The following is a 13,293-nucleotide window of genomic DNA, read 5'->3' as shown; positions in this document are numbered from 1 at the left end:
TTATTAAATAAATCAGGGGGCAGCTATGTGATGGCATGCCATGCAGCTGTTAGATATGTAATACAATATCAAATGCTGTGGGGAATTATTTATGATATATTGTGAATACTATACATCTATTAAAAAGAATGTGGTAGGTCTATATATACTGATAGGAAAAGTATCCACGATACATGATTAAGTGAAAAAACCAAGTGACAGAACAATACACAGAATATAAGCTCATTTACCTGGATGAGTTAAAAGGAACGCGTGGGGACATCCCTGGTGGCGCAGTGGTTAAGAATCCGCTTGCCAATGCAGGGGACATGGGTTCGAGCCCTGGTCTGGGAATATCCCACATGCCACGGAGCAACTAAGCCCGTGTGCCACAACTACTGAGCCTAGGCTCTAGAGCCCGCGAGTCACAACTACTGAGCCCACAAGCCACAATTACTGAAGCCCGCGTGCCTAGAACCCGTGCTCCGCGACAAAAGAAGTCACTGCAATGAAAAGGCTGTGTGCCACAATGAAGACCCAACGCAGCCAAAAATAAATAAACTTATTTAAAAAAAAAAAAAAAGGAATGTGTGTGTGTGTGTGTGTGTGTGTGTGTGAATGCTTCGACAAAGGCCTGGAAGGACCTGTACTCAACTGCGAGCTGTGGTGATCTCAGGAGGGGTGTGACATAGGAGAGGATAGTAAAGGAGGGATTTCACATTTTATCCTACATACGTCTGTACTGTTCCAATTACTCGCAACAAATGCAGATTTTAAATCACACACACACGTTTTTAAGCATAGCACTATATAAAAACAGAAGACAAAAAGTACATTCCAAATTTTAACCTTGGGGTGGGTACAATCACAGTTGATTTTTTTGGGTCTGTATTTTCATAATTTTTGACCATGAACAGAGACTACTTTTCTAATAATCACAATGAGTTATGTAAAAAGGGGGGGACCTCTGAGACTGAGGCTGCTGAGGAGGCCCTGGGGGCTTGGCCCTCAGAGCAGGCCTGGCAAATCAGGACCCAGGCAGGAAACCTGTCTCACCCTCTGGCCCCTGGACTGCCTGTCCCTTATGCCTTGTCCCTGGGCCTGGATCTCTGGGCTCAGATCCAAGCCCTCATGGGCTGTCGGGGCTTTCCTCTCTCCTCCAAGGCTAATCTCGCGGGCTTTTGGCAGCTGGATGCTCCAGACTCTCCATCCAGGGGCTGGGGAGGATGAAGCTTGGCAGAAACAAGTCTAAATCCTCAGGCTGGATGCCCTGCCCTGCACTAGTGGGTCCCATGGCGGCTTGGACACAAGGGCCGAGGCAGCCTGCCACCTGTCCTGAGATGACAGCAGCCGCGTCGAGTTCATAGTCCCAGTGTTAATTCTGCTCCCATCAACTCAGCACCGTTTCCATGCCTGGCACTGTGCTGAGCCGTCTGCATATAATACCTCACTTCCCACGACACCCAAAAAGGAGTGACGGATGCGCAGAGGTGGGGTTAAGTGGCTCAAGGTCACACAGCCATTAAGTGACAAAGCTGGAGCCTATGCCTGGACCAGACACGAGAGGCTGCACAGCAAAGTGGCTCAGAGCCAAGGTGCCTAGGCTAGGCCACCCACCACCTGTGCCTCAGTTCCCACATCTGTGAAGTGAGGAGAGACATTCTCATAGGATGATGGTGTCAAAATGAGCTACGTGTCCACTACATGGCAAATCATCAATGGCTGTTGTCATTGTTATTGTTACTGCTGAGGGAGGAGCGGGGAGGGGAGAGTCCTCAGGGGACAAGGGTAAGGGTTTCCATCCGACCGCCCACCTCCCAGAAGTTACCTTCAAACTCTCCGCGGGAGCCAAAGGGGTCTCGGTAGCTCTCGATGAACCCGATGTAACTGGGGGAGAGAAGGGCTGAGATGGAGGCGGGGTGGGGGGAGGGGGCAGGGCGGGGTGAAGGCTGGCGCCTCACCTCTCCACGATGGGGGCTTTGTCCTGGATCCAGAAGCGAGAGCCCTTCTTGTGGGCCTCGATAGAGCCGTGGGTGAAGCTTTCTATGTACTGGGCCAGCATCTGCTCCTGGTGGCTGGTGGCTGCATAGGCCTGGGGGTGAGCAAGGGTTGGTCAACCTCAGGCTACCCACCCATCCCCATACCCACCTTTGCTGCCCAGAGGGGCCTGGAGAAGCACCTCAGCCCCTAGCCAGCCCTACCTTGGCTTTCTCCAGGTGCTCCACTACCTTCTGGAGGATGGGTGCATAGTCTCCCCGGGTCACCCGGAAATTGCTTCCCTGGAATTCATAGCTCTTCAGCTTGGAATTCATTTCGGAGTCCAGAATAGGCTCTGAGGGAAAAAGGATGGCTCAGGGAAAAGGCTAATATAAGACACCCCAGCAGGCTTCTCGCTGTGACACTCCTTTACTCTAAGACCTTCAATGGCTCCCCACTGCCCACAGAAATTAGTATAAACTTTCATCTTCAAAAATATAGATAAAGGTCATTCGGCTTTTTCCGTACCACCTTACAGAAAAGCCCAAACGAACTGTTTGGCCAACCCAATGTTATGTTACATGAAATGTTCTAAGTGATTTACATGTTAACTCATTTGAGCCTTGTATCAGCTCTGTGGGGAGACGGAAATTATTATCTCTGTTCTACAGACAGGGAAGCTAAGGCACCGAGAGGTTAAGTCAGTTTTTGAAGGTCACACAGCAGCAAGTAGCAGAGTCGGATTCAAACCCAGTGTGGCAGATTGTATTTAAAAAGCTAGCCACACCCTAGATGTAATCACAAGAGTCCTTATAAGGAGGAGACAGGAGGGTGAAGGGAGGTAGGAGATGTGATGAGAGAAGAAAGAAGAGGGAGAGATGTGAGGAAAGGGCCACAGGCCGAGGAATGCAGGCAGCTTCTAGAGACAGAAAGAGGCAAGGCAACAGATTTCCCCTGAAGGCTCCAGAAGGAACTGGAGTCTTCTTTTAGACTTTGGACCTCCAGAACTGTAACAGAATAAATTTGTGTTGTTTTATGCCATTAAATTTGTGGTGATTTGTTACAGAAGCAATGGGATATATTTTTTTTAAGGATTTTATTTTTTTCGCTGTGTTGGGTCTTTGTTGCTGCACGTGGGCTTTCTCTAGTTGTGGCCAGCCTTCGTTGTGGTGCGCGGGCTTCTCATCGCGGTGGCTTCTCTTGGTGCAGAGCATGGGCTCTAGGCATGTGGGCTTCAGTAGCCTTGGCTCGCAGGCTCTAGAGCGCAGGCTCAGTAGCTGTGGCGCACGGGCTTAGTTGCTCCACGGCATGTGGGATCTTCCCGGACCAGGGCTCGAACCCGTGTCCCCTGCATTGGCAGGCGGATTCTTAACCCCTGCGCCACCAGGAAGTCCGCAATGGGATATTAACACTGTTGTATTTTGCCTGTTGTCTCTGATCCATAAAACATACTTCTAGCTTATATTTAAGAAAAAAGAAAAGATGGCCACAGTATCTCCCATCTCCCAAAGTGACTTCTCCTATCAGGACTTCTCCTCTTGAAGCGGGGCAGGCAGGCTTGTGGCTACAGCAGAAGTGATGCCATATGACTGCCGAGGCTAGGTCACAAACGGCGACACGGCGTCTGCCTGGCTCTCTTGGGGTGTTCGCTCTGGAGCCCAGCCACCATGAGCAATATGAAGATGCTGTGTGAGATGTTCTGGTTGACAGCCCCAGCTGAGGTCCCAGCCAACAGCTAACATCTACCACTGGACGTGTGAGTCGGTGAGCAGGCGGAGGATGCAGCCCCTAGCTGTTGAGTCACCTGCCACCTCTAAGTCTTCCCAGCTGAGGCCTCAGACATGGTCAGCCAGAGACATGCTGTTCCTAGCGTGCCTCATCCAAATTCCTGACCCACAGAGCCCAGAGCATGAAAAGGTGGCTTTATATCACTAAACAAATGGGGGCGCTTGTTACGTCAGGCAGCCTGGCTCCAGAGCCACACTCTTAACCACTGTCCTCTGCTGCATCCTAGAGGCCCAGATCATATTCCCGTGTGATCCCCTCCTATTCCCTGGAACCCTTATCCTCTTCCCTAGTCAAATCGCACTACGTATGTGCTGATCCCTAAACCTTCCCACCACCTTGCTTTGGCTCATGCTGTTCCCTCCACCAGGAGTGCTGTTCCCGACCTGTCCTCCTGTGCTTGGTATCTGAGGATCAACGAAGGGAGAGCTGCTGGGAAGGCACCGGTGAATGAAACACAGAGTTCCTCCTCTCAAGGAGCTTGAAGTCAACAGAAAAATAACTGGGAAATTACTGGGCGTGCTGATGAGCAAAGAGGCTGTGGGAAGACAGGGACAGGTCCAGGGAAGGTGAGGTCCAAGCCTGGCCTATAGGATGATTAGGGTTCATCAGTGGAACACCTAGAGGGGAGGGAGGACATTCCAAGCGGCAATGGGGAACAGACCGTGCAAAGGCCTGGAGGGGGTAGGTGAGAACATGGGGTTTTCAGGGAATTGGAAGCTGCTGAGCGTGGCTGCAGCCCAAAGTCTAAGTGGGAGGCTGGGGCTGGGAGGTGGGAGGTGGGTGTGGAAGGGAGGATGGGGTTACAAAGGTCCTCACAGGGGCCTGGATGCTTCTCTTAATGCTGCATCTGTATCCCCCTCACCTGGTAACAGACGCCAGTTTTCTTTTGAGAACCACCCCCTCACAACCACCCCGAGTCCAGGTGGTGGGTCCACCTGGCTGTGAGTCCACCTGGCTGTGAGGTAGGCTTGGGACCAGGGTCCCTTAACCACAAGGACTGGTTCACAGGTAAACAGGGGACCCGAAACAGAGAAACCTGAGCCACTCCCAGACATTAAGACACTACTTCGGGGAGCAAAGGGCTCTCTTTGCTGGAATGGCCCAGCTGGTGGCTATCAGGCTGTGTGTTTTGGTTGACAGCCCCAGCCGAGGCCCCAGCCAACAGCTAACATCTACCACTGGACATGTAGATGAGAGCAGCCTGCTGTGGGTGAAGTCAAAGAGAGCTGAGCCAAGAGACAGAGAGAGAAATTTCTGAGAATACTGTTTGAGCAGCTGGATCCAGCTGTGCCTGAAGCTACTGTATTCTGGGCTTCTTAATTACTCAAGCCTACGAAGTCCCCTTTGCTGTAGGCAAATTTGAAATAGGTTTCCTCACTTATAACCAAGAAATTCCAAATGATGGAGCCCTTAGAAGTGCATCTGGGCTTTGCCTTGAAGGTACTTGGGGAGATATTTAGGAAGTGGATTTTAGTAAGTTCACCACCCCCACCTTTCTGTATTGTCCCCAACCTCCAAGACACACGTGGTCACCTTTTTTTTTTTTTTTTTGCTGTACGCGGGCCTCTCACTGTTGTGGCATCTCCCGTTGCAGAGCACAGGCTCTGGACGCGCAGGCTCAGTGGCCATGGCTCACGGGCCCAGCCGCTCCGCGGCATGTGGGACCCTCCCGGACCGGGGCACGAACCCGCGTCCCCTGCATCAACAGGCGGACTCTCTGCGCCACCAGGGAAGCCCAAGTGGTCACCTTTTCCATTAAGCCTTCACTGATGTGCAGTTTGGATTTCTCCTCTAGGCTGTCATGGGACTTATGGTCCAGCCTCTACTTCCATTGTTTACATGGATTGGTATCTTCTGCGCCACTGCCTGGAGGATGGGGACCATGGCCAACATGTGGTCCCTGTCAGAGGCTTGCAGCAGTGATGTTCGCCAGGTGGAACAAAGGCCCTTCCCCTGCCCTTGAGCCTCCTCTTAGCTTTACATCACCACCAGCAGCACCGGGGCTGGGGACGCTCACCTCACAGGAACACCATTTGCTGAGCACTAGGGCTTGCACCTAGCAAGCCTTCGATCAACGTGTGCCGTAACTATTACAACTGTGGTTACTGCCTGCAGCTACCGTAGTCGGCTAACCCTGTCCTGGGCTCTGGCCCCCTCCACGCTGGTCCAGGAACACAGGAAGGAGGAGAAGGGGCGTGAGCTCACCTGTGCTCAGCACAGAAGCCAACCGCACCTCGTAGCAGGGCTTCCCATCCTGGCCGACCTCCTTGAAGAGCCGTGTGTTGTAGGCACTGAGGTTCTGGAAAAGACCAGGGCAGGGGTTTGGGGGAGAGTAAGTCCAGAGCGGGCTATGGGGTGGGGGGAAGGAAAGTGGGTCACACCAGGGAGAGAAGATACACAGGTAAAGCAGTCCGGGGCCTCCGGTGGACGTGCCTGAGTTGTCTGAGAGGGGAGAGAGCAGGGTCAGGCCAGGGCAGACTCCCGCTCTGCTCAGTACACTGAGCGCTAACTTTTACTAAGCACTGTGCAAGACACTTCGTGACCTCAGCTAACCCGGGGTACCGGAGGCAGGTCCCATCCCACAGATAAGGAAATGTCGCTGTGCGGCTGAGCTGGGAGGTGAAAGTGACACATGGATGCCACAGCCCAATCCAAGCAGCTCTGATGTCCTGTGTCCTCCTGCCCTGAGGCTGTCACAGGGCCCTTCAGCCCAGGGTGGGGCAGGGGCAGCTCCATCAGGGCACACACGGGGACATCTTCATTCACGCCAGGCTGACCCTTAGACGAGGATTCCCAAGTCTTCTCCACCTCAAGGACCCAAGATGCCCATGCCTCTGGGCCCAAGCTGAGACACAGGAGTGGGCGCCAGTGCCAAGGGGACCCCAACAAACCACCACCCCAAGTTCCCCAACCCCCAAACCTGTGAGTCCAGAAAGTCTTGGGCTAGTTTGGCATCTTCCATGGTACAGTTCCCAGAGAAATAGGTGGTGATTCCCTGTCGGGGAAGGGGCAGATGGGAAATAGGAGTTGCTGAGTTGGGTTGGGGAAGCTGGTGAATTCCTTCCCAGCCACCCTCTCCAGCCTCTGGCTTCCTCCACTTCCTCTCAGCAGCCTCCACTGTCCCTCTCCAACTCTTTCCAGGGGGAAAAAATTACAACACAAACAACAAACAGAGGCCCAAGTCCAGCCTTCCTGCAGCTCTGTGCCAGCCTCTCGCGGGCCCGCCCCTAAGGCTTGCTGCATCCCTCACCCCACGCAGCTCCCAAGCAGCCTCCAGAGGTGGGAAGCTTTGGCCCCCTCCTTTCCCATGCCCCCTCCTCAGCTCCCTCCAGCTCTCAGCTTCTCTCCTTCCTTCCTCCTGCACATGGCATCCCAGGATGTCAGAACTGGGAGGGCATTCAGAAAGCGTTCCATCCAACCTGCTTACAAATGGTGGCGCTGAGGCCTGCAGTGGAGGGCAGCTTGGCCTCAGGCATGACGGACAGCCCGCTGCCTCCCCATCGGGTGCCCCTCCCTCCATACCAGGCAGCCCCCAAGGATGCCCTCCACTCCCCAGTGTGGTTGGGGGGGCCTCACCTCCTTCCCCAGCCCGAGGTGTCGAAGCCTCGATTCCAGAGAGAACATGAGCTCCCCGCAGGTCTGCCAGAGGCCCCCGACTTCCTCCGGGTGCTGCTCCGCGGCCTTACTACCCAGGATCACACGTTCCAGCTTCTCCTGCAGGGGAAGGGAGGCCCGTGGCCTGGCCACACCACCCGAACCTGCCTCCTGGAGTGCCCCCCTCCCTGCCCCCATCGACCCCCAAGCTCTTCTCCCACAGTCTAAGACCTTCTGGCCCAGAGTGCAGTTGACAGACCGGCAGCACTGACTTTGCCCGAGAAATGCAGACCCTCACGCCCCACCTGCTCAGGCCTGCTGGGTCAGAAGCTGCATTTCAACAAGCTCGCCAGGCAATTCGTGCACTCAGTAGGGGCTGAGAGCCCTGGTGTAAGAGCTGCCTCTGCCCCAGATGGGCCTGAGCCCCGTGGTCCCAGAGAGGGACTCCTCATGCCCAGGCTCCTCCGCTGTCCTCAGTGGTGACAGGCAGGCTCCGTCTCTGCAGCACCTAACAGCGCACAGAGCCCTTTCACAGCCTCCGCTCATTCGTCCCTCGGGTCAGCAGGGTCAGGAGGTGGCTGCAGCACCCAAGGCCGTGCAGTGTGGTAGTGACAAGGTCAAAGCTCCTCTCAGGGCCCGACTCCCACTGGGGCTCCATCTGCTGCATGCCCCGCCCCCCCATCCCACCGGCCCCAAACTGCCCACCTTTCCCAGCCGTCTTCAGCTCACCTTGGGCAGGTTGGGAACAAACTTGGTGTCACCAAAGGACTTGTAGTTGCCCATGTTGGAGTAGACACCTGCAGTGTAGACCAGGAACGCCTGGGGGAAAGGGGGTCAGAGGAAGCACAGCCTCCCTACCCCACGGAGGTTCCCTCCTGGGATATTAACACCCCAGAGGAAGCAGTATGGGTGAGGCTGGGAGACTGGCGGGGCGGGACCCACATCCTGGGAGGCCCCAGTCTGGCCACAACATGCTTTCACAGCCCAGTCTTCACACACTCATCGTCCAGCCAAACTGGTCTCAACAGCTACCAAATACATCCAAGCCCTCATGTACCTTGTTCCCTTTACACCAGCACCCTCCCAGCCACCTGCCGCCCTCTCATGTGACCCCCGAGGCCCAGTGCAAACACCACCTCCTTCTGCAGGAAGGGCTGTCCACTGCCCTCACCTGGCAGGCAGCCAGCACCGGAAGCATCAAACGTTAGGGCTGGAGGGGCCTTGGTCAACTACTCTGTGGTTTTTGCCGGCCCCAAATCTAGGCTCCCTTCCTCTGGCAATAAGGCCTCACATCTTCCTTTTGGGATAGGGCGAAATCTCCCTTGCCCAACTCCAGGGCTGGACACAGGCCCAAGGTGGCCAATAAGAGCCCAACCAGGACATTTCCCAGTGGCAACGAGCCTCCGGTTTATACCAAGACTCATCAGGCCTGAGTCCCCTGGAGCTCCCCTACTGGGGTGACGGAAGAAAGCAAAGCTGAGAGATGAAGACTGCATCACCATGGTATCACCGAGCCCCTGAATCTGGTCGTGCCTGAAGCCTCCCTAGCCCTGGACTTTTCAATTATGTGAGCCAGTAATTCTCTCTTTTTTTAAATAGACTTTATTCTGTAGAGTAGGTTTAGGTTTCCAGCAAAACTGAGCGGCAGGCACAGAGATTACTCCAAAGTCCCCTATTCCCACACAGGCACAGCCTCCCCCATTTTAATAGCCCGCACTAGACTGGTGCATTTCTTACAACTGATGAACCTACATTGACACCTCATCACCCAAAGGTCATAGCTTACATTAGGGTTCACTCTTGGCGTTGTACATTCTATGTGTTTAGACAGATGTATAATGACATATATCTACCATTACGTACGATACATTACTCTGTATTATACAGAGTAGTTTCAGTGTCCTAAAAATCCTCTGTGCCCGTCCTCCCTCCCAATGCCTGGCAACTACTGATCTTTTTACTACCTCCATAGTTTTGCCTTTTCCAAAATATCATATAGTTGGAATCATACAGTATGTACCCTTTTCAGATTGGTTTCTTTCACCCAGTAATAGGCATTTAACTTTCTCCATGTCTTTTCATGGCTTGATAGCTCATTTCTTTTTAGCACTAGATAATGTTCCATCATCTGATGTACCACAGTTTGTTTATTGAGTCAGCTGCTGAAGAACATCTCAGTTACTTCCAAGTTTTGGCAGTTATGAATACAGCCGCTATAAAAATCGTGTGCAGGGGCTTCCCTGGTGGCACAGTGGTTGAGAGTCCACCTGCCGATGCAGGGGACACGGGTTTGTGTCCCGGTCCGGGAAGATCCTACATGTCACGGAGCGGCTGGGCCCGTGAGCCATGGCCGCTGAGCCTGCACGTCCGGAGCCTGTGCTCCACAACGGGAGAGGCCACAACAGGGAGAGGCCCGCGTACCGAAAAAAAAAAAAATTGTGTGCAGGTTTTTTTGTGGACATAAGTTTCACTTCAAGTTTTCACTTTGGTAAATACCAAGGAGCATGACTGCTGAATCGTATGGCAAGAGTACGTTTAATTTTATAAGGAAGTGCCAAACTCTCTTCCAAAGTGGTTGTACCATTTTGCATTCCCACCAGCAATGAACAAAAGTTCCTATTTTTGCACATCCTTGCCAATTTGGTGTTGTCAGTGTTTTAGATTTTGGCTGATCTAATAAGTATATAATGGCAACTTGGTTTTTAAGTTTGCAATTCCCTAATGACATACAATGTGGAGCACCATTCCATACGATTATTTTCCATCTGCATATCTTCTTTGGTGAAATATCTGTTAAGGTCTTTGTCCATTTTTAAATCGGGTTGCTCATTTTCTTACTGTTGAGTTTTTTTTTTTTTTTGCGGTACGCGGGCCTCCCACTACCATGGCCCACGGGCCCAGCCGCTCCGCGGCACGTGGGATCCTCCCGGACCGGGGCACGAACCCGCATCCCCTGCATCGGCAGGCGGACTCTCAACCACTGCGCCACCAGGGAAGCCCTTACGGTTGAGTTTTAAGAGTTCTTTGTACATCTTGGATAACAGTCCTTTATTAGACATATATTTGCAAATATTTTCTCCCAGTCTGTGACCTATGTTTTCATTCTCTTGACAGTGTCTTACACAGAGCAGAAAACTTTAATTTTAATAAGTTCAGCTTATCAATTATTTCTTTCATGGATCATACTTGGTGTTGTATCTAAAAAGTCACCTGCATACCCAAGGTCATCTAGATTTTCTCCTATGTTATCTTCTGGGAGTTTTATAGTTTTGTATTTAAATTTAAGGCTGTGATTCATTTTGAGTTAATTTTTGTGAAGGATGTAAGGTCTGTGTCTAGATTCTTTTTTTTTTTTTTTAACATATGGATGCCCAGTTGTTGTAGCACCATCTACTAAAAAGACTATTTTTATTTCATTGTACTGCCTTTGCTCTTTGTCAAAGATTTGTTGACTATATTTATGGGGGTCTATTTCTGGGCTCTCTATTCTACTGCACTGATCTATTAGTCTATTATTTTGCCAATAGAACACTGTCTTTTTTTTAATTAATTAATTAATTTTTATTTTTGGCTGCATTGGGCCTTTATTGCTGCACGCAGGCTTCCTCTAGTTGCGGCGAGCGGGTGCTACTCTTCATTGTGGTGCGTGGGCTTCTCACCGCAGTGGCTTCTCTTGTTGCGGAGCACGGGCTCTAGGCACATGGGCTTCAGTAGTTGTGACACGTGGGCTCAGTAGTTGTGGCCCACAGGCTCTAGAGCACAGGCTCAGAAGTTGTGGTGCATGGGCTTAGTTGCTCCACGGCATGTGGGATCTTCCGGGACCAGGGCTTGAACCTGTGTCCCCTGCATCAACAGGCGGATTCTTAACCACTGCACCACCAGGGAAGCCCCAGAACACTGTCTTGATTACTGTAACTTTATAGTAAGTCTTGAACTAGAGTACTATCAGTCCTCCAACTTTGTTCTTCTGCTTCATTATTGTGTTGGCTATTCTGAGTCTTTTGCCTCGCCATATTAACTTTAGAATCAGTTTGCCGGTATCCACAAAACAACTTGCTGGGATTTTGACTGGGATTGCATTGAATTTATAGATCAAGTTGGGAAGGAGTGACATCTTGACAATATTGAATCTTTCTATGCACAAACATGGAATTTCTCTCCATTTATTTAGTTCTTCTTTGATATTTTTCATCAGAGTTTTGTAGTTTCCCTCATATAAGTCTTGCACACATTTTGTTGGATTTACGACTAAGTATTTCAACATTTTTGAGTGCTATTGTAAATGGAATTCTGTTTTTTTTTTTTTTTTTTTTTTTTTTGCGGTATGCGGGCCTCTCACTGCCGCGGCCTCTCCAGTTGCAGAGCACAGTCATCCAGACGTGCAGGCTCAGTGGCCATGCCCTACGGGCCCAGCTGCTCCGCGGCATGTGGGATCCTCCCCGACCGGGGCACGAACCCGCGTCCCCCGCGTCGGCAGGCAGACTCCCAACCACTGCGCCACCAGGGAAGCCCTGGAATTGTTTTAAATTTCAAATTCTACTTGTTCATTGCTGGAATATAGGAAAGCAATTGGCTTTTGTGTATTAACTTTGCATCCTACAAACTTGCTATAATCACTTATGAGTTCTAAGAGTTTTGGGTTGATTCTTTCAGATTTTCTACATAGACAATCATGTCATCTGTGAACAAAGAGAGTATTATGTCTTCCTTCACAATCTGTGTACCTGTTATTTCTTTTTCTTGTCTTATTGCATTAGCTAGGACTTCCAGTACAATGTTGAAAAGTAGTGGTGAGAGGGGACATCCTTGCCTTATTCCTGATGTTAGTGGGAAAGTTTTTCACCACTAAATATGATGTTAGCTGTAAGATTTCTGGTTTTCTGAGTTTTTATCATGAATGGGTGTTGGATTTTGCCAAATGCTTCTTCTGCATCTATTGATATGATCGTGTGATTTTTCTTCTCTAGCCTGTTGATGTGATGATTTGCATTTATTGATTTCTGAATGTTGAACCAGATTGGCAGGATAAATCCTACTTGGTCATGATACATGATTCTTTTTATATGTTGTTGGATTCAATTTACTAACATTTTATTGAGGATTTTTGCATCTATGCTCATGAGACATATTGGTCTGTAGTTTTCTTTTCTTTCATTGTAATTTTTGTCTGATTTTGGTTTTAGGGTAATACTGGCCTTACAGAATGAGTTAGAAATTATTCCCTCTGCTTTTCTCTTCTGAAAGAGATTGTAGAGAATTGGTATGTTTAGTACCAATTAAGTTAGTACTACTAACTTAAATGTTTAGTAGTGAACCTATATTGGCTTGATGTTTTCTGTTTTAGAAGGTTGTTTATTAATTATTGATTCTATTTCTTTAATAGATATAGGCCTATGTAGATTATCTATTTCTTCTTGTGTGAGTTTTGGCAGATTATGTCTTTCAAGGAATTGGTCCATTTCATATAGGTTATCAAATTTGTGGGCATAAAATTTTTCATAGTATTCCTTGATTATCATTTGAATGCCCATGGATCTGTAGGGATGTCCCTTCTTTCATTTCTGATATTAGCAGTTTGCGACCTCTCACTTTTTTTCTTAGTTAACCTGGCTAGAGGTTTATCAATTGCTATGATCTGAATGTTTGTGTCCCTCCAAAATCAGTATGTTGAAACTTAACGTCCAAGGCCATGGTATTAGGAGATGGGGCCTTTGGGAGGAGATTAGATCATGAGGGAATAGCCCTCCTCATTGAGATTAGTGCCCCTACAAAAGAGATCCCAGAGAGCCAGCTCAAATGATCCATCATGTGAAATCACAGTGAGAAGTCAGCAGTCTGCAACCCAGAAGAGGGCTTTCACCAGAACCCAACCATGCTGGCACCTGTCTTCCATTCTTTTTCTGCCTTCTGTGGTTTTAACTGAGCGTTTTATATGATTCCATTTTCTCTCCTTTC

General features: G+C 50.1%; 1 protein-coding gene across 2 annotated transcripts in view; it reads right to left on the bottom strand.

Annotated features, from left to right (window-relative positions):
• Positions 1–13,293, bottom strand: part of DPP3 (dipeptidyl peptidase 3) — a 34,488-nt gene that overhangs the window by 15,910 nt on the left and 5,285 nt on the right. Inside the window, exons 3-9 of one of the 2 annotated variants that reach the window (XM_082844776.1) lie at positions 8,068–8,157; positions 7,321–7,458; positions 6,665–6,739; positions 5,950–6,043; positions 2,181–2,311; positions 1,941–2,071; positions 1,808–1,866 (exon numbers count right to left, since the gene is read on the bottom strand). In XM_082844776.1, coding sequence (XP_082700902.1) covers positions 1,808–1,866; positions 1,941–2,071; positions 2,181–2,311; positions 5,950–6,043; positions 6,665–6,739; positions 7,321–7,458; positions 8,068–8,157 — 718 coding nt within the window. The remainder of the gene's footprint in view (positions 1–1,807; positions 1,867–1,940; positions 2,072–2,180; positions 2,312–5,949; positions 6,044–6,664; positions 6,740–7,320; positions 7,459–8,067; positions 8,158–13,293) is intronic. The other variant, XM_082844777.1, reaches the window with a different exon arrangement.

This window comes from Leucopleurus acutus (genome assembly GCF_964270905.1).
Source record: "Leucopleurus acutus genome assembly, chromosome: 8".
NCBI lineage: Eukaryota > Metazoa > Chordata > Mammalia > Artiodactyla > Delphinidae > Leucopleurus > Leucopleurus acutus.
This window is presented reverse-complemented; position numbering and strand designations above follow the sequence as displayed.